General features: G+C 39.0%; 1 protein-coding gene across 6 annotated transcripts in view; it reads right to left on the reverse strand.

Annotated features, from left to right (window-relative positions):
* DENND1A (DENN domain containing 1A) overlaps positions 1–19,690 on the reverse strand; it is a 496,583-nt gene that overhangs the window by 413,264 nt on the left and 63,629 nt on the right. For 2 of the 6 annotated variants that reach the window (XM_037036477.1, XM_037036473.1), the window contains exon 1: positions 4,661–4,717. The exons of the other annotated variants lie outside the window; for them this stretch is intronic. In XM_037036477.1, coding sequence (XP_036892372.1) covers positions 4,661–4,669 — 9 coding nt within the window. In that variant the 5' untranslated portion in view covers positions 4,670–4,717. Of the gene's footprint in view, positions 1–4,660; positions 4,718–19,690 lie in introns of those variants that run through there. 6 annotated transcript variants of the gene reach the window in all.

Below are 19,690 nucleotides of genomic sequence, written 5' to 3' on the forward strand. Positions count from 1 at the left end.
AAGGGGGAGAAGAGGATTTTCTGAACCTTCCCCCAATACAGCCACAGAGCCTTCAGGAAGATGCCATATCAGAGGTTCCATCAACTAGCTAACATTGTTTGCTGCCCCCCAACCCAGATCCTGAGACTCCATCCCATCCAATTTATGGGCCACTCAAGTTGTTAACAGTGACTTTTCTTTTCTTTTTTAATATTTTATTTATTTATCTTTAGAGGGGAAGGGAAGGAGAGAAGGAGAGAAATATCAATGTGTGGTTGCCTCTCATGAGTCCCCTGCTGGGAACTGGCCTGCAACCCAGGCATGTGCCCTGACTGGGAATCGAACCGCGATCCTCTGGTTCTCAGGCCCGTGCTCAATCCACTGAGCTACACCAGCCAGGGCAACAGTGACTTTTCTATATGAATGGCTAGTCTTGGCTCATGCTTCACAAATGCCTACATCCCAAACAAGCAAGTGCCAGCCTCCAGACTCCCTAAACCCTCAGCCCCCATACCTCTTGCTAAGTGGCCCCAGGCCTAGCACTAGCAGCAGCCAACCTAGATTCACAGCTTGGCTTTGCCTGGAAATCTCCAAGCCCAGCACAAGTAGCAGCCATCTCAGATTGCTTTATAGCTAATGCTGGGTGATCCTGGGCAGCACACAGGTGGAGGCTGACCTTGGCCTGCACCAGCTGGAAACCCCAGAGCTTGCGCACCCAGTGGACAGCTACAGACCATGTTGGAGCACCACTACCCTGATCCTACACAGCTGATCCTCCACAGAGAGCAGAGGTTGGTGGTCAGTCGTCACAACCAGTCCCTGCAGCTGGCTGGCCTGGGTAAATCCCTCCCATTCACCTGCCAACAGCAAGCAAGGCTCACCTACAAGAGGAAAGTGTACTCAATCCACATGAAAGACACACCTCAAGCACCAACCTACAACGTTAGGCCATGCTACCAAGACAGGGAGTCATAGCAGCTCTACCTAATACGTAGAAACAGCCCTGGCTGGTATGGCTCAGTGGTTTGAGCAATGGCCTGTGAACCAAAAGGTCACTGTTTCAATTCTCAGTCAGGGCACATGCCTGGGTTGTGGTCTGGGTCCCCAGTTGGGGGCATGTGAGAGGCAACCCATCAATGTTTCTCTCACACACATTGATGTTTCTCTACTTTTTTGTTCTCCCTTCCATTCTAAAAATTAAGAAATAAAATATTTTTAAAAAGCAAGAAAAAACTGTGTTACTGTTATAAAAATAAATAGATAAATAAAATCTTTTAAAAACACACATGGAAAGGCTAACAAAATGAGGAGACAAAGAAACATGGCCCAAATGAAAGAACAGATCAAAACTCCAGAAAAAGAACTAAACAAAATGGAGATAAGCAATCTACCAGATGCAAAGTTCAAAACGCTAGTGTGGTAATAATGATGCTCAGAAAACACACCAAATGTGGCAAAAGCATAAAGGTAGATATGAAGGCTATGCTAACTGAAATAAAGAAAAATCCACAGGGAACCAACAGTGAGGGGAAGGAAGCCAAGGTTCAAATCAATGATTTGGAACATAAGGAAGAAATGAGCAATCGACCAGAACAGAATGAAGAAATAAGAATTCAAAAACACAAGGAGAGAAGTTCCAGCCAAGATGGAGGCATAGGTAGAAACCCTTCACTTCCTCGCACAAGGAAAAGGAGGATAACAACCAATCTAAAATCAATAAACAACCAAAAGCACCAGAAAATCATACTGCGTGGAACTCCAACAACCAAGGAATTAAAAAAATCAATGAGAATAACTGGTAAGGCAGCAGACCATACAGGCCACTCAAAAATACAGCAGCAAGGCGGCAGACCAGGCGGGCGGGGCTGACTAAAGGCAAAACTGAGACTCAGAACTGACTCTGGCTACGGGGGTTGCTGCAGTGGTAGAAACTCCCATCTCACACGAGTTGGTTGGGAAGCAGGATCAGAGACCAGCAGGCGAGCTGCATTGTTCCCTCTCTGGCCCCTCCCCCGCAAACAGCAAGCAAGGAGGGTTGCCCAGCCCAGGTGAATACCTAAGGCCCCATCCCATTACAACTTATCAGGTGTACCAAGATATAGAAATATGGCCTGAATGAAAGAACAGAGCAAAACCTCAGAAAGAGAACTAAGCAAAGAGGAGACAGCCAACCTATCTGATGGAGAATTTAAGGCCCTGGTAATCAAAATGCTCACAGAACTGATTGAGCTTGGTCAAAAAATGAAAAAGCAAATGAAGAATACCCAAAGTGAAATAAAGCAAAATATTCAGGGAACCAATCAACAGTGACAGGAAGGAAACCAGGAGTCAAAGCTACAATTTGGAACAAAAGGAAAAAATAAACATCCATCTGCAACGAAATGAAGAAGCAAGAACTCAAAAAAGTGAAGAGAGTCTTACAAACCTCCAGGACAACCTGAAGCGTTCCAATATCTGAATTATAAGGCTGCCAGAAGGAGAAGAACAACAGCAAAAAGTTGAAAACTTATTTGAACAAATAATGAAGGAAAACTTCCCCAGTATAGCAAAGGAAATAGACTTCAGGGAAGTCAAGGAAGCCCTGAGAGTCCCAAAGAAGTTGGACCCAAAGAGGAACACACCAAGGCACATTATAATTACATTACCCAAGATTAAATATAAAAAGAGAATCCTGAAAGAAGAGAAAAAGAGAGAGTTGCCTACAAAGGAGTTCCCATAAGGCTATCAGCTGATTTCTCAAAGGAAACCATACAGGCAAGAAGGGGCTAGATAAAGGTATCTGAAGTCATAAAAGGCAAGGACCTATATCCAAGATTACTCTATACAGCATAGCTTTCATTTAGAATGGAAGGGCAGATATAAACTGCTTCCCAGATAAGGTCAAGTTAAAGGAGTCCATCATCACCAAGTGATTATTATATGAAATGTTAAAGAAACTTATCTGAGAAAAAGAAGATAAAAACTATGAACAGTAAAATGACAACAAACTCACAAGTATTAACAAATGAACCTAAAAGAAAACAATGAAAACAAAAACTAAGCAAATAACCAAAACAGGAACAAAATCACAGAAATGGACATCACACAGAGGGATTTCAGTGCAGACTGGGGAGGGAGGAATTAGGAGGGAGGAAGTACAGGGAAGAAGCAGCATAATTAGTAGGCATAAAATAGACTGGGAGAGATTTAAAAAATGGCACAGGAATCAGAGGACTCAGATAACTTGTAGGTACAATCTATGGACATGAACTAGGGGGCAGAGGATGCTGGAGCGTTGTGGGGGAAGGCTGCAGGGGAAGGGTGTTGGGAGGATGTAGGGGGGAAAATTGGGAAAACTGCAATAGCAAAATCAATGAAAAATAATTTTAGAAAAAACACAAGGAGAGAATGAGAAGATTCTGGGACATTCCTAAAAGTATCAACATCCGAATCATAAGGGTGACAGAAGGAGAAGAGGAAGAGCAAGTAATTGAAAACTTATTTGAAAAACTAATAAAGGAAACTACCCTAATTTAGTGAAGAAAATAGACATACAAGTCCAGAAAGCACAAAGTGCCCCAAACAAGTTGGACCCAAAGCAGATCACACCAAGACATATCATAATTCAAATGCCAAAGGTTAAATAAAGATAAAGAGAGAATCTTAAAAGCAGCAAGAGAAAAGCAGTTACCTACAAAGGAGTTCCCATAAGACTATCAAGCTGATTTCTCAAAAGAAACTTTGCAGGCAAGAAGGGACTGGCAATAAGTACTCAAAGTGAGGAAAAGCAAGGATCTACATGCAAGATTACTCTATCCAGCAAAGCTATCATTTAGAATAGAAGGGCAGATAAAGTGCTTCCCAGAGAAGGTAAAGCTAAAGGAGTTCATCATCACCAAGCCCTTATTATAGGAAATGTTAAAGGGACTTATTTAAGAAAAAGATCAAAACTATGAACAGTAAAATAACAACAAACTCACAACTATCAACAACTGAATCTAAAAACCAAAGCAAACTAAGCGAACAACTAGAACAGGAACTGAATCATAAATGTGGAGATCATTTGGAGGGTTATTGGTGGGGAGGTGGAAGGTGGATAATGGGGGAAAACACACAGGAATTAAGAAGCATAACTGGTAGGTACAAAATAGACAGAGGAATGGTAAGAATAGTACAGGAAATGGAGAAGCCAAAGAACTTATATGTACGACCCATGGACATGAACTAAGAGAGGAGGATTGCTGGAAGGAAGGGTGGTGCAGGGCGAAGAGGGGCAAAGGGGAAAAAACTGGGACAACTGTAATAGTATAATCAATAAAATATACTTCAAAATAAAAATAAAAAATATTATCAGTGTTTTTTTAAAAGATCTGAAAGAATGGAAGTTATCTAGTTTTAAAAAATTAGTAAGTAAAGAGTTTAGGATAGTGGTATAGTTGAGATGGGAAGAGATACCTAGTGTTTATAGACATTTAGGTAAACCAATCAAATTTTTCTGCTAAATTAAATTTGGAGAGTGAATGGGAAGGTGAGTGATCAGGATCAAAGCAGTGGCTTTCTGGCCTGCATAACTAAATTTTAAAAAAATGTGTTACCCATTGGAAGTAGACCAGATCTTCATTGGATCATGAGTCAGAATTTAGACATTTAGTCAGATGCCTTTAACCAAGTGGGTTGGGAGCTCAAAGGAAGGTTTTCTTACCTCATTCATTTATTCAACATGCAATCTAAGAAACAATTATGTACCAGGATGCTCCTCCTGAGGGAAAAGGAAAGGAACAGGATGCTGAGCTGCTCTGTGAAAAAAACAAGTTCAACAATGACAAAGATGCAGAAGTTCACTGACTTCAAAGGAAGGAGAAACAAATTCTGCCTCAGCAAATGAGGGAAGACCATAAGAAAAAAACTACCTTAAAATTCAAAGAGCAATTCCTCAAACAGAGACACAGAAAGACATTTTAGACAAAAGAACAACATTTGAAAATGGCAATTAGTATGCCGTGGCTGCAAGTACAAAATGTGTGAGTAGTGAAATAAAAAAACACGAGGACCAAATTTACAGAAACAAAAACTATTATGAGAAAATTCTATGAACAAATGTATACCAACCAATTAGATAACCTGGATGAAATGGACAAATTCCTGGAAAAATCCAAACTCCCAAAATTAGTCAAGAAAAAAAAATCTGAATAGACCTATAAGAAGAGATTGAATGACTAATTTTACAACTTCCCAACAGCAACAAAAAAGTCTAGATTTACATGATTTCACTGGTGAATTCTATCATTTAAAGATTAATACCAATTTTTCATACACTTGGAAAAAACAGAATACGAAGAAAAATTTCCCAACTCATTCTATTAATGCAGATATCAAAACCAAAAACATACATCACCAAAAAACTACAGAAATGCAAAAATGTTCAATAAACTATTAGCAAACCAAATCTAGCAACACATAAAGAAAAATTACACACCAAGGCCAAGTGAGATTTATCCCAACAACGCAAGGTTAGTTTAACATACAAAAATAGTTTAATGTAATAAACCATATCAGAAAAATAAAGAACAAAATAATATGATCACCTCAACAGACACAGGAAATAGATTTAATAAAATCCAACATTCTTTCATGATAAAAAAAAACACTGAAAAAACTAGGTATTGAAAGGAACTTCATCAAACTAATAATGGGCACTTTTTTAAAAACCTACAGCTAATATGATACTTGAGGATGAAAGACTAAATGTTTCTTTTTCTTTAAGATGAGGAACAAGACAGGTATATTCACTCTTGTTACTTCTATTCAGTATTATATTGGAGTTTCTAGCCAGCACAAGAAAAGAAGATGAAGTTACTCAGGTTGAAAAGAAGTAAAACTATCTCTAAGATTACCTAAATAAACTGAAAGACAGAGATTGGAAGACAATATTGTTAAGATAGCAATGCTTCCCAATGGAAATACAAATTCAACTCACTCCCTATCAAAATACCAGCTGGGTTGGTGGGTTTTTTGTTTTGGTTTGGTTTTTTGGGGGAAGATATGACAGGCTGATCCTACAATTCACATGCAAATGCAAGGGACCAAGAATAGCCAAAACAACCTTGAAAAAGAAGAACAAAATTGAAAGAGTCACGCTTCCCTAAATCAAACTTTACTACAAAGCTATAGTAATCAAGACAGTGTAGTGCTAGCATAAGAACATGAATAAATTAAAATTCCAGAAATAAACAATTGTCAACAAATTTTAAACAAAGGAGGCAAGACAATTCAATGGAAAAAGAATAATCTTTCCAACAAATAGTGCTGGGACAATTGCATATCCAAATGTAAAAGAAGTTATACTCTTTATACCATACACAAAAATCAACTCAAAATGGATCATAGACAACAAGTATAAGAAGTAAAACTGTAAAAATCCTATAAGAAACATAAGAGTAAATCTTGGTAAGCTCAGAATGGGCAATGGTTCCTTACACACAATAACAAAGCACAAACAACAATAGAAAAAACAGATAAATAGAACTTCGTCAATAAACAAAGTGTGGTATATTCAAAAATGGCACACAATTTAGCAACAGAAGGGATGAACTACTGATAAGTACTACTACATGGTTGAGTCTCAAAAACGTCATGCTAAGTTAAAGAAGCCAGATGCTAAAGACTACATACCATTATATAATTCATGCTGTGAAATGTCCAAAAAGGGGCAGTGATTCTAAAAGGAGACTATAGTGATAGTTGCAGAACTCCATGGAGTTTTATTAAAAACTATTGAGGAACTATTGATTTTGAATTTTTTATTAAAAATTCACCCATTGTTTACCTTACAATGGGTGAATTTTTGTGGTATGTAAGTTATACCTCCATGAAATTGCTTTTTAAAAAGTAGAAGAGAGAGACAACTTCATCAAAATAAAAAACTTGTGTGCTTCAGAGGACACCATCAAGAAAGGGAAATGGTAATCTACAAAATGAAAGAAACTAACAGGGACTTGTATTTACAACTCAGTAATAAACATACATAAAAATAAAAAGATAATCCAATTAATTGATAGGCATGGGATCTGAATACGTATCTCTCCAAAGAAGATACACAAATACCTAATAAGTACTTGACAAGATGCTAAACGTCATTAACCAATAGACAGTGTAAATAAAAAGCGAAATACCACTTCACACCCACTAGCATGACTATATTAAGAAAGACTAACAATATCAAGTGTGGACAAAGATGTGAAGAAACCAGAACTCATACACTGCTGGTGGGAACGTGTTTAGGAAAAACCCACCGTCCTCCTTCTATGTGTCTCTCCATTATTCTCACACTATTACCACACTCACAATACATGTGACAGCAGACATGTGGTTGTTCCCCACACAAACACACAATGAAGTTCTGTTTTTCCTTTACTTTTTAAGAAGCAATTCCCTGTGACATCAACTAGGTGGCCTACAATTTAACTAAATGCTGACTCTATCTAACTGGAGGTTAAGGGGCTCTGTCCCATGAGACTGCCCCACATTTCACATGCCAGTCAAGGTAGCAGGTCTCTAGGTTACTCAAACCTTCTGTTCAACTTGGCTAGAAATCAGAGGTTCCCACTACCTCCTCCCCCTTGGATTCAATTATTTGCTAGAACAGCTCACAATACTCAGGGAAACACTGGGTTTACCAGTTTATTATATAACAAGGTATATAATAAAGGATAAAAATGAAGAGCCAGATGAATAGATATACAGGGCAAGGCCCTGAGTGCAGAGGCTTCTATTCCCACGGAGTTAGGGTATGTCACCCTCTAAGTGTATGGATGTGTTCACCAACCTGGATGCTCCATGAACCCCATACTATGAGGGTTTTTATGGAGACTGCATCATGTAGGCATGACCAATTATTAACTCCATTTCCAGTCCCTTCCCCCTCTCTGGAGAATAGCGCCTTAGAACTGAAAATTCCAACCTTCTAATCATGGCTTGGTCTTCCTGATGACCAGCCCCCATCTAGGAGCCATCCAAAAGCCCACCCAGACCTGTCACCTTAGAACAAAAGACACACCTGTCACACATGAAATTCCAAGGGATTTAGGAGCCCTGTGCAAGGAACTAGGTCAAAGACCAAATATTAGGACTAAGGATGCTCTTATCACTTTGGAACTTACAAAGGTTTTAGGAGCTCTAAAATGTGAGGTCAAAGATTAAATGTTAGAGGAAAAAAGATTCTCCTAGCACCTCTATTATCAAAAGTTTTAGGAGCCCAGTATAACGAACTAGGAGCAGACACACACACACACACACACACACACACACACTGTGAACTGGCAAGAAATATATATGTTATATACATATATAGGATCAGCAAAAGTAGGTATACATAATACAATTATAATACAAGAATAGACTGTTTCACACACAACTGTAAACCTACTTTGCACCACACACATAGGCACACACATATGTTTCTTATTAGTTCATAGAATGTCAAATGGTACCTGCCATGGAAACAGACTGGCAGTTCCTCAGAACACTAACAAAACAAAATTACCATTTGATCCAGAACTTCTACTCTTATGTATATACCCAAAGGAATCGAAAGCAGGGACTCAAACAGATACTTGTATGCTATTCTTTACTGCAGCATTATTCATAATTGTCAAAAAGCAGAAAAAACTCAAATGTACATCAACAGATGAATGGATAAATAACATGTAATACACACACACACACACAGAGGAATATTATTCAGCCTAAAAAGGAACAAAGTTCTGACACATCCTACAACATGGGCCAACCATGACAAATCATGGAAGTGAAAGAAGCCAGTTACAAAAACTTCAAATACTGTGTGATTTCACTCAAACAAAAAACCTAGCTTAAATTCATAGAAATAGAAACTAGGTTACAGGTTACCAAGACCAAGGAGAGGAAACATGGGGAGGAAAGGCTTAATGGCTACCCAATCTTTGTTTGAGATGATAAAGTAGTTCTGGTAAGAGACAGTGGTAGTAGTTGTACAATAGTGTGAATGTAATCAATGCCATGGAATTATACACTTTAAATGGTTAAAATGACAAATTTTATGAGGTATCTATCATCACAATTTAAGTGAATTAATGTATACCAACCACCAATAAATTCTGCTCTTTAAATGGAAGAAATGTATGATATGAATTATAGCTCAATGATGATGTTTAAAATAATTAAAATTAAACACTAAACTGGTGGTTTTAACAGCAATTAGACACAGATGCAGAGAGAATGACTAAACTGGAACACAGACTTAAAGAAACTGAAATGCAGCAAAGAAAGACGGATTGAAAATACAAAAAAGCATGGTTAAAAACAATGGGAAAACAAAGTGAGAAGTTCTAACATATGTCTAATCAGAGTCCCGGAGGAAGAAGAAAGAATGGGGGTGATGGGAGAGAAACAATTAGAGATATAAAGAAAAAAGATCTCAATCCTCAGATTCAAAGAGCTGAACCTTAATCAAGATATGTAAGAATAAAATACTCCATTAGACACATGTCATGGCTAAACTGGGGAATAGGACAAAGTATCTGCATACAAATGATAATCAGTGCGGCCAAGATGGAGGTGTAGGTGGAAACACAGTGCATCCTCACACAACCAAGTTTAAAGACAACAAAGATTTAGTAACAATAACGCAATCAAAACAGACAGAAAACTGAACTGTACTGAAGTCCAACAACAACAAACCATTCTGCCAGACCAGTAAGAGGGGCGGAGCCAGTGGCTGGCGGAGAGGGGTCGGGCAGAAAAAAGCGGCCTGACCCACACAAGTGCGCAGGCAGCGGCTGGCAGATCCCAGGTGCGGGGTGGCAACGGGCAGACCCAGTGAGGGTGCAAGGTGGCTGGCTGACCACAGTCACAGATAAATCAGGCCAAGGAGCGAGCAATGAAACAGACTACGCAACCCAGGACCCCAGCACCAGGAAATAAAGCCTAAAACCACCGATTGAAAAAACTTTTGGTGTCGAGGTGCCAGGAGAGGCTTCCAGGCTCACAGAGAGTTTGTTGGAGAGACTCACGGGGTCCTGGAGGGTGCACAGGCCCACACATCTGGGGACTAGCACCAGAAGGGCCCAATTTGCTTGTGGGAAGCAGCAGAAGGGAGTGAAATCTGAGAGAGAGCAGAAAAAACACCATTGCCCTTCTCTGACCCTGCCCCCACTTACACTGACACAATCTAGTGACTGGGTTGCCCCACCCCAATGAACATCTAAGGCTCTGCACCTCATATGTAAGAGGTGCAAACAAACCAAAACATTATGGCTCAAGAAGAAGAACAGCTCAAAGCCCCAGAGCCAATACTTCTAAATGACAAAGAGATAGCCAACCTATCAGATGCACAGTTCAAAATACTGGTGATCAGGATGCTCACAGAACTGGTTGATTTTAGTCACAAATTAGATTTTAAAAAATGAAAGCTACAATAAGAAAAATGAAGCAAAATGCACAGGGAACCAATAGTGATGGGAAGGAAACTGGGACTCAAATTAATCGAGTGGACCAGAAGGAAGAAAAAAATGACCAAACAGAACAGAATGAAGAAACAAGAATTCAAAAAAATCAGGAGAGGCTTAGGAACCTCCAGGACATCTTTAAACGTTCTAACATCCGAATTATAAGGGTACCAGAAGGGGAAGAGAAACAGCAACAAGTGGAAAATTTATTTGAACAAATAATAAAGGAGAACTTTCCCAATCTGGCAAAGGAAATAGACTTCCAGGAAATCCAGGAAGCTCAGAGAGTGCCAAAGAAGTTGGACCCAAGAAGGAACACACCAAGGCACATCATAATTACATTACCCAAGATGAAAATGAAGGAGAGAATCCTAGAAGCAGCAAGAGATAAGGGGACAGTCACCTACAAAGGAGTACCCATCAGACTGTCAGCTGAATTCTCAAAAGAGACCTTACAGGCAAGAAGGAGCTGGAAAGAAGTATTCCAAGTCATGAAATCCAGAGACCTACAGCCAAGATTGCTCTATCCAGCAAAGCTTTCATTTAGAATGGAAGGACAGATACAGTGCTTCTCAGATAAGGTCAAATTCAAGGAGTTCATCATCACCAAGCCCTTATTATATGAAATGTTAAAGGGACTTATCTAAGAAAAACAAGATCAGACATATGAACAGTGAAAGGACAGCAAACTCACAGTTATCAACAACCACACCTAAAACAAAAGCAAACTAAGAGGACAGCTAGATCAGGAGCAGAACCACAGAAATGGAGATCACATGGAGGGTTAGCAACAGGGGAGTGGGAGGAGGAGAAGGGGGGAGAAGGTACAGAGAATAAGTAGTAGCATAGACGGTAGGTAGAAAATAGACGGGGGGAGGGCAAGAATAGTACGGGAAATACAGAATATAAAGAACTTGTGACACATGGACACAAACTAAAGGGGGAAATTGTGGGGGGGTACAGGGTGGAGGGGAAAGAGGGGGGAAATGAGACCACTGTAATGGAATAATCAATAAAATATATTAAAAAATAAAACTAAATGTAATTTAAAAAATGATAATCAGAATGGAAAGTGTCTTACAAACAGCAACAACAGAAGCCAGAAGACAATTAAATGACATCTCCAATGTGCCTGAAGAAAGTAACTACCAATCCAGAAAGAAAAAATAAAATTTTTCAGATAAATAAAGTATATACTTGTCAGCAACAAGGGATATTATTCAAACAAGAATAAAATTATCACAGATAGAAAATGTACGATATGCCAGAAGACCTGAACAAATAAAGTAGACAATATGTGGGTAAATCTAAACAACTGGTTCTATTTTTAAAAATGTCTTATAGACTTAAGGTAAAATACACAACAATAAAAGCACATAAGCTAGAAGGGGGGGTGATAAGTTAAAGGTATTGTTCAAGAGGAGGGTAAAGATGCCAATTAGCTTTGCTAAATTACATAAAAGCATGCTAAAATTTCTCAGACTATTCATTTGTACTTGTTAGTATCATGGACTCTCAAGGCACACTACCTGGGAAGTTCAGCAGTACAGTAGTAGCAGCTCTGCTACTTGATAGCTATATGGCCTTGGGCGGATTACAGAACCCCGCCATACCACAGTTTCCCCATTTGTAACATTGAGACAGTAATAGTATCTCCTAGGGTTTTTGTAAGAATTAAATAAATTATAGATGAAGCATGTAGAACAAGGACAGGTACATAGTAAGATGTGAGTCACAGTCACCATTATTTTTAGAGTAACCGAAAGAAAAAATTGTATTTAAGTTTCAAATATAAGAGGGAAAAAAATGAACGAAAATGCCTGATTAATCCAAAAGCAAGCAAGAAAAGGGAAGAAAAACAAAATTTAAAAAGCAGACTGAATTTTAAAAGATCCAGCTACGTGTTTCTTGTAAGAGATATACTTCAATATGAAACTTAAAAAAAAAAATGGAAACATACAATTTGATGAGTTTGGACATATGTATTCACCCACCAAACCACGACCACAATCAATCACCCTCTAAAAGTCTCCTCATGCTTCTTTGTAATCTATCCCTCCCTCTCTACTACCCACCACCCATCCCTAGGAAGCCACTGATGTGGTTTCTGTCATTAAAAATTAATATGGACTTTCTAGGATTTTATGTAAATAGAATCAAACAGTATATACTCTTTTTCGTCTGGCTTCTTTTACTCAGCATTATCATGCTGAGATCTGTCCATGTTTTGAGTATATCGACATTCTGTTCCTTTTTATTATTGTTGTATGTCTATAATTCAATTTGTTTATCCATTTCTAGCCTCTCCTGACAACAAATGATGTTAAAATTAAGAAATGGCTTCTGGGTAAAGATCAAATCCAGGGCACTCCTAGGATAACACTGTCTAAAGATGAAGCCAAAGGCATAATTCTAAAATTCTTTGTAAGATCTCTTAAAGATCCAAGATGGTACACCACAAAGAACCATTCAGTTAAACAACAGGGCTTTTAAGAAACTTAATAGTGTAGTTCTTCAGTGATATAATTAGAAAGCCAAAGTAGAAAAGGGCTCATTGCAAAGACATTTGTGGATATAAATTTTATGTGAGAGAGTAACTCCAACAGATTCACAAGAGAACCACAAATTGTTAAAGAGAATTGTATTGGGTGAAACACTGCCAGCTTTAACTAAAAGAACAGAGAAAATACAAAATGGAAAAACAGGGGGACATTTGTATCACCAAACTCTACAGGCCATTAGCAGGCTCCGAAAACTGGGTTGCACACACATGTCACCTTTTATCTGAAAAAGAAAGATGACTAGAACCCAAAAGCCTAGAAGGTAGAAGTAAGAGCCATGGAGAATCATTTTCATTCCCTTAACAACTTCTACTACACACCCACCCAGCTGTTTTTCAGAACTGCTATGTGCCCCTATCCCCTTTTTTGAAGAGGAATATCTCCAGTGTTTGTCATAGGCCTGTATCAGCAGTATTTGTTAGGGAAGGATTGGGTGGGTGGGGTGATCGACAACCTCTTTCGTTTACAGATTAAGTAGATTTGTGCTTGAGAAGCTGTACTTAGGAAACTATATCTAAGGTGCCTCATTCTTATCTAGGCCTGACATAGTTGGGGGTATTGGGGAGTCGGAGCTGAATGCTGAAATAGAATGAAATTTTAGGAGCGCCTTGGGAGAGACTGGGTGCATGTAACATTTCCACAGCAATGGGTACAAAACTGCTTGCTCCCTGCTCCCTGGCTGAGCTCCCACAGCACTTTGTGCATGTCTCTAATATATTTATCCTAAATATCTACAGTTGCTGGTTTACTATTTGTTTCCTTCACCAGATTCAAACTCCTTAAAAACAAGTGTTTGTTTTATTTAGATCCATAGCATTGAATGGTCCCTCAAATACTCATTGCAATTTATGAATCGGTATACAAAGAAAGCCCAGGATGTTAGGGACTCAGGCCACGCACATCCATGCTAACAGAGACAACACCACATTCCCAATGTATCTGTCAGATAGCCCTCGGGGAATTGGTTGGAAACACTAAGCAATTAAAAACAAGAATGTTCACTTTACAGACCATAGCAGTATATGGAACACAGAAATTAGCACTGATCATCCATAAAACTTTCCCCTATCAACCAATATTTTAATAGCCTGACACAGCTCAAAGCATCATCTGATCAGAGTACAACTGGTTTAAAAAAGAGAGCATTATGCTTAGTGAAATAGACCAGGCAATGAAAGAGAAATACCATATGATCTCACCTGTAGTGGAGCCTAATCAACAAAACAAACAAGCAAGCAAAATAGAACCAGAGACATTGAAATAAAGAACAAACTGACAGTGACCAGAGAGGAGGTGGGAGCGGATAACAGGGTAGAGGGGAGGGGGAAGGGTTGTCATGGGACATGCATAAAGGACCCACACACAAAGCCAAAGGCGGGTAGGGTCCAGGGTGGGAGGTGAGGATGGCTCAGGTGGGTGAGAGTGGTGAGGGGAAAATGGAGACAACTGTACCTGAACAACAATGAAAAAACAGTTTTAAATGCCAAAAACTAAAAATTAAAATTTAAAAAAGCCTTACAAAGATTTTTTTTCATTTTAAATTTTATTGTAAATAATTACTGTTAGGTTATTAACAGGGCAGGGTACAGCTGACTCCCCAGCTGTCGTATCAGAGACTAGGAGAGAAGGAAGAAAGGAGAGAGGGTAAGGAGGGAAGGACATATTTCACTTATAGGGTGTCCAACCTGTGGCCTGTGGGACACACGAAGCTCAGGATGGCTATGAATGCAGCCCAGCACAAAACCGCAAGTTTATTTAAAACACTGTGAAATTTTTTTGTGATTACATGTCTCAATGTATTTAATGTGTGAATCAAGACAACTCCTTCCAGTGTGGCCCAAAGACACCAGAAGGTTAGACACTCCTAATTAAACAACACTGTGTAAAAACCCTTTAATGAAGACACAATAAAATTATGACCTCCAGGTAGTTTACTCTGCTAATAACACTTGGGTTTTGAGAAACAGCCCCTTGTGAGGGTTTCCAAGAGATTTCCTTTCCAACACAGTATGAGCTCAATGGCAATAAAGAAACTGTTCAGCATCACTTCAGAGCAACAACTTGGAGACATCTTTCTGTCTTGAGATGTCAGTGTCTCAAAAACTTCTGTTCCTCTCACTGGGCTGAAAAATTTCTCAGATTAAAAAGCACCTCTTTTAGATAATCATTACAATACACCGAAATGAGCAACATCTAAGATATTTTCATGGAAAAAAATTTAAGTATTACCTTCCTTCAAAAAGTCACTTGTACTGTCTGAGCATGTAAGTTGCAAGAAAAGGGAAACCTTGGGTAAAACAAATATTAATTAGGCAGCCATAACTCAGGCAGATGAAAATATCTGCAAGCTAGTTTTCAATATATTACATTATCTTAAGCCTGATCATTCTTAGTAATTTTATTCTGGCAAACCAACCTTCCTGGTCTCTGTTAACACAAATGGCAAATACCGAACACTCATCCCAGCCCTCAGCTAACTCTCCTGACCAAGAGCCTGAGGCTCTTCCTTGATCCCAATCACAGCATTCCTAAAGAAGTACTGCAAATTATAGGACCCATGAGGTTTAATACTTGCCTCGGATCAAAAATTAAAATTCAAACTGACCCAGAAAGCAAAGTAAACTGAAAATGCAAATTGAGTGATTCCATCAATCTGTGTGAATGGTTAGCAATCCAACTGAAGTCTGTCTCTCTTCTGTCTCTCAGTCGAGCATAGCTCTATCTTATCAGCTACTTAGATAGTGCTGGACAGTGCAGAGCCTACTGCAGCAGAGTGGTAACGAATGCAGAGGATGCAAAACAGAACATAACCAATAAACCTCTGACACACGCTTAGCCTCTTTCCACCCTGCTAGGAAAAACAAGGATAAGTCCCTGAAGATATTCTAGAAGTGAATGTAACTATAAAAATACAATTATAATGTTCAATTCTGTATAGGTGGGGCTATTCAAAAGGCTCACAAACAACTGATACTAATACTGCCTTGCTTATGACTGGACAAATTCCACTGAATGAGAAATTGTCTAAAACAAAAATATTTTAAATGCTTTTTTATCTAGCTAGCTACCAATTGAATGGGGTTATCCTCTGGAAAAGCACTTAAGCAACATGGTTCCTGCCCTAAAGAATAATGGAGAAGACAGTTATAACATAATACACAGGGCAGCAAAAGGAAAGTCACCTAACCAAGAGTGCATGGAGTGAGAGTAAGAGTGAGAGTGAGGGGAAGGTGAGGATAGACTGAAAAAAGAAACAATTAAAATGTCCTTCTACAAGAGGGGACATCTGATCTCAGTCTTAAAGGACAATGAAAGTAAACCAGGAAAAAAGAAAAAAGAATGCTTGCTACAGAAAGACGAAAGATCTGGTACTAAGGCATGGAAGCAGACGAGATTAAAGTGATTCCTCTAGAACACAAGGTCACGATAGGCAGTGAGAGAAGAGGGAGGAGAGGTCAGCCAATGAAGGGCCTTGTATGCCACGGTAAGGAGTTGAGTGTTATCCTATAGGTAATGGAAAGGCATTAAGAGTTTAAGCAACAGACGGGCATGATTACATCTGTTTTCCTTGTCTCACTGACAGTATGATGGAAGGGGGAAGCTCCAGCCAAGGAAACCAATTAAGTGGCAGTAATCCAAGGAAGAATGAGAGAATAAGAACGAAGACAAAGACAATGGAGCTGGATGACAAAAAACAAGAAAGATAGGAAAGAGACCTAGAAATTAGACTCGCCCTTTCTCTTCTCTTCTTCCGCACTGATAATCTAATCCTAAAGCCAAAGTACACAACCATACTTAGTGAGAAGTAGCCACTTCTCTTAGTGAGAAGTGGTCCAGAGTGGGTTAAGAATGGTGTCCATCTAGGCATGTACCCAACATGGGGATACAGGAGTCCAAGCAATAAGACAGGGTGCCCATACTCTAAGGGACAATCTGACATATGATATCAAAACCCAAGAAGAGTATCAAGAGTGCCCCACGCAGAGGAGATGCCCAGCGTTGGAAATCAGAACCCAAACAGGGAGAACAGGGAATCCACAGGAAGCTGCTGCCTGGTGGGGGGCATCAGAGCACCCAAGCAGGGTAAAGGGAACTTCCATGCAGGGACCACCTAATACATAGTGTCAGAATCCAAGCAGGTTGAGGAACACAACAACACAGAGAGAAGTGACAGTCATCTCTGTCACAACTCAAGGTGAAGAAGGTATGGTATTCACAATGGACAATCTGGCAGGGGCTGTCAAAGCCCAAGCTGGGTGAGGTGGGCACCCATGTGGGAGAGTGTCATAGGGTGCGACAACACCAGTGGAGTAAGGAGGGCATGCATCCATGAAGGATAGAGGGCGTGATGACCGTGATGAGAGACTGGTCATATACCAGGGATTAATAAAATAAGTAAATGTATTAAGGACCATGAAAAGTAGGCTGCTCACTGCCAAAAAGGAAGTTACAAATACAGAAAAAGAGAAAACTAGTATCAATCTCGTGGTGTTGGACTGATTTGTATTGGTGTGAACTCACACTTTTCAATACAAGTATCAAACACATCACATATTCTCTAGCTCTGTCCACTAAGAAGGCCCGGGGGCAGCACTACCCAATAGCAGTGAGCACGCCTAGCATCCAGATTTTGGGTTTTAAATTATATTCTCCACTAAGGGGAACAAGACTCCTTAGAGAAATGGCAGATTTCAGGGCCAAGAAAAAGAAAGTAGAAGCATGGAACACCTTGTACCCGAAAAGAACACAAACCTGCCTCCTACTGATCAAACCTGGAAATTAATAATGCAATTTATTCAACTGCATTAATAATATGAGTAATTCAATAATAAACTTGAATAAGAAAGAAAATGATGAGTCCAAAGTCGTATAAAGAAATTAACTAAAAACATAATGAGGACCTGGCTAGGCAGTTCAGTTAGTTAGAGCATTGTCCCAATATACCACGGTTACAAGTTCGCTCCCCAGTCAGGGCACATACAAGAAGCGGCCAATGAATGGGCAAATAAGTGAACAACAAATCAACGTCTCCCTTTCTCTCTCTCTGCCCCTCTTCCTCCCTCTCTCTAAAATCAATACATAAGATTTTTTTTAAAGTATACTGAGGAATGAAATATTTATGTAATTTCAAAGTACTTTTCCTCCAAACATTTATTAATTACAAAGGGGTGAAGAGTTAACTTTTCAAGAGAGAAGACTGGTAAACACTACCTTAATCAAGTGGTCAAATGATGACCATCATTATCTGATGATATAATGAGATGAGCACAGCATCACTTGGATGATTTTCCTGCCAAAGATATTTAACTTAAATGTAATCACAAGGAGACATCAGAAAAACATAAATCAAAGTCTGCAATCTCCAATGTCAAGGTCACAAAATCAAGGAAAGACTGAGAACGCTCCCAGACTAAGGGGGACTGGGACGATAGAGACATAAAACTTACTTTGTACAATTTTTGATCCTGAATTGAATCCTTTTGCTTTAAAGAACATCATTACTGGAGTAATTGGCACAACTTTGAGAACCAGATGGCAGTACTATATCAATGTTAACTTCTTCATTTAGATGACTGTACTGTGGTTATGTAGAATCCCCTTCTTTACAGCAAATACTCACTGGCTCCCTTGACAGTGAAATTTGCAATTTATTTGCAAATGTTGCAGAGAAATAAAGTCCTTTACAGTATAAAACAACTTTTCTATAACTTTGAGATACTTTAAAGTAATTTTTAAAACAAAAGAAACACTGTCATTTAATTGGTTGTAGGGTGAGTCCAGGATGACTTTCAGGTTTCTGGCATGAGCAAGTGAATAGGTACTAATGTGATTTGACAAGACCCTAGAATAGAAGGAACCATTTAGGACTAGCACTTCAGTTTTGTTTTGCTGGGTGGTCAGCAGTTGGGGTTGAAGATTTGGGAGAGTGGGGGCCTACTAAATTTAATTTAAGCATCTATGGGGCATTCAAAAGCAGTTACTGACAGAAAACAGAGGACCCAGGTCTGTCAATCAGGAGTCTGGACCAGACACACTCTGAGAAACTATTGGTCTTGTAGGTGATAGCAGAGACCAAGGTGTGGCTAAGATCACATGGAGACAGTTTATACTCCATCTTCTGTGAACAATTTGCAATGACTTGCAAAAATGCAAAAAATTAAAAGGATAAAAATATAAATGTAACCTGAGGGAGTAAGGACAAAAAAAGGAAAACAAGGAGAAGAAATACAGCCAGGGAAAATAGTACCCAAAAATATATAATACAAAAAATATATAAAAATAACAGCTTAAAAGAAAGCTACATATAGATAACAGAACTAGCAGACAAATATGACCCTGCGGTTCCTAAAAGGGCAACCCAAACAGAACATACAACAAAGAGGAGCCTCTAAACACTGCATCTGAATACCCATTTACTATCTAGGATGTGCTTCCTTTGTAGGCATTTACTAACAATATAAACCTGCCATTTTCCTTATGAAAGAGAGCAAAAGTACACCATTCTGTTTGCTATCAAGACAAACTTATATTTTAATGTGATATGAATCAAATGATACTAATTTTTTTCAGTTATTAAAATGCAAATCTATAATCATGAATGCTTTCTCTTCATTTATAGGACCTGGAATAACAACAACAGTAACAAGAAATATAGACAACAGTAACTAACATTTGCATGGAATTTAA

This window comes from Sturnira hondurensis, unplaced genomic scaffold (genome assembly GCF_014824575.4).
Source record: "Sturnira hondurensis isolate 20B ecotype Veracruz unplaced genomic scaffold, ASM1482457v3 Scaffold0022908, whole genome shotgun sequence".
NCBI lineage: Eukaryota > Metazoa > Chordata > Mammalia > Chiroptera > Phyllostomidae > Sturnira > Sturnira hondurensis.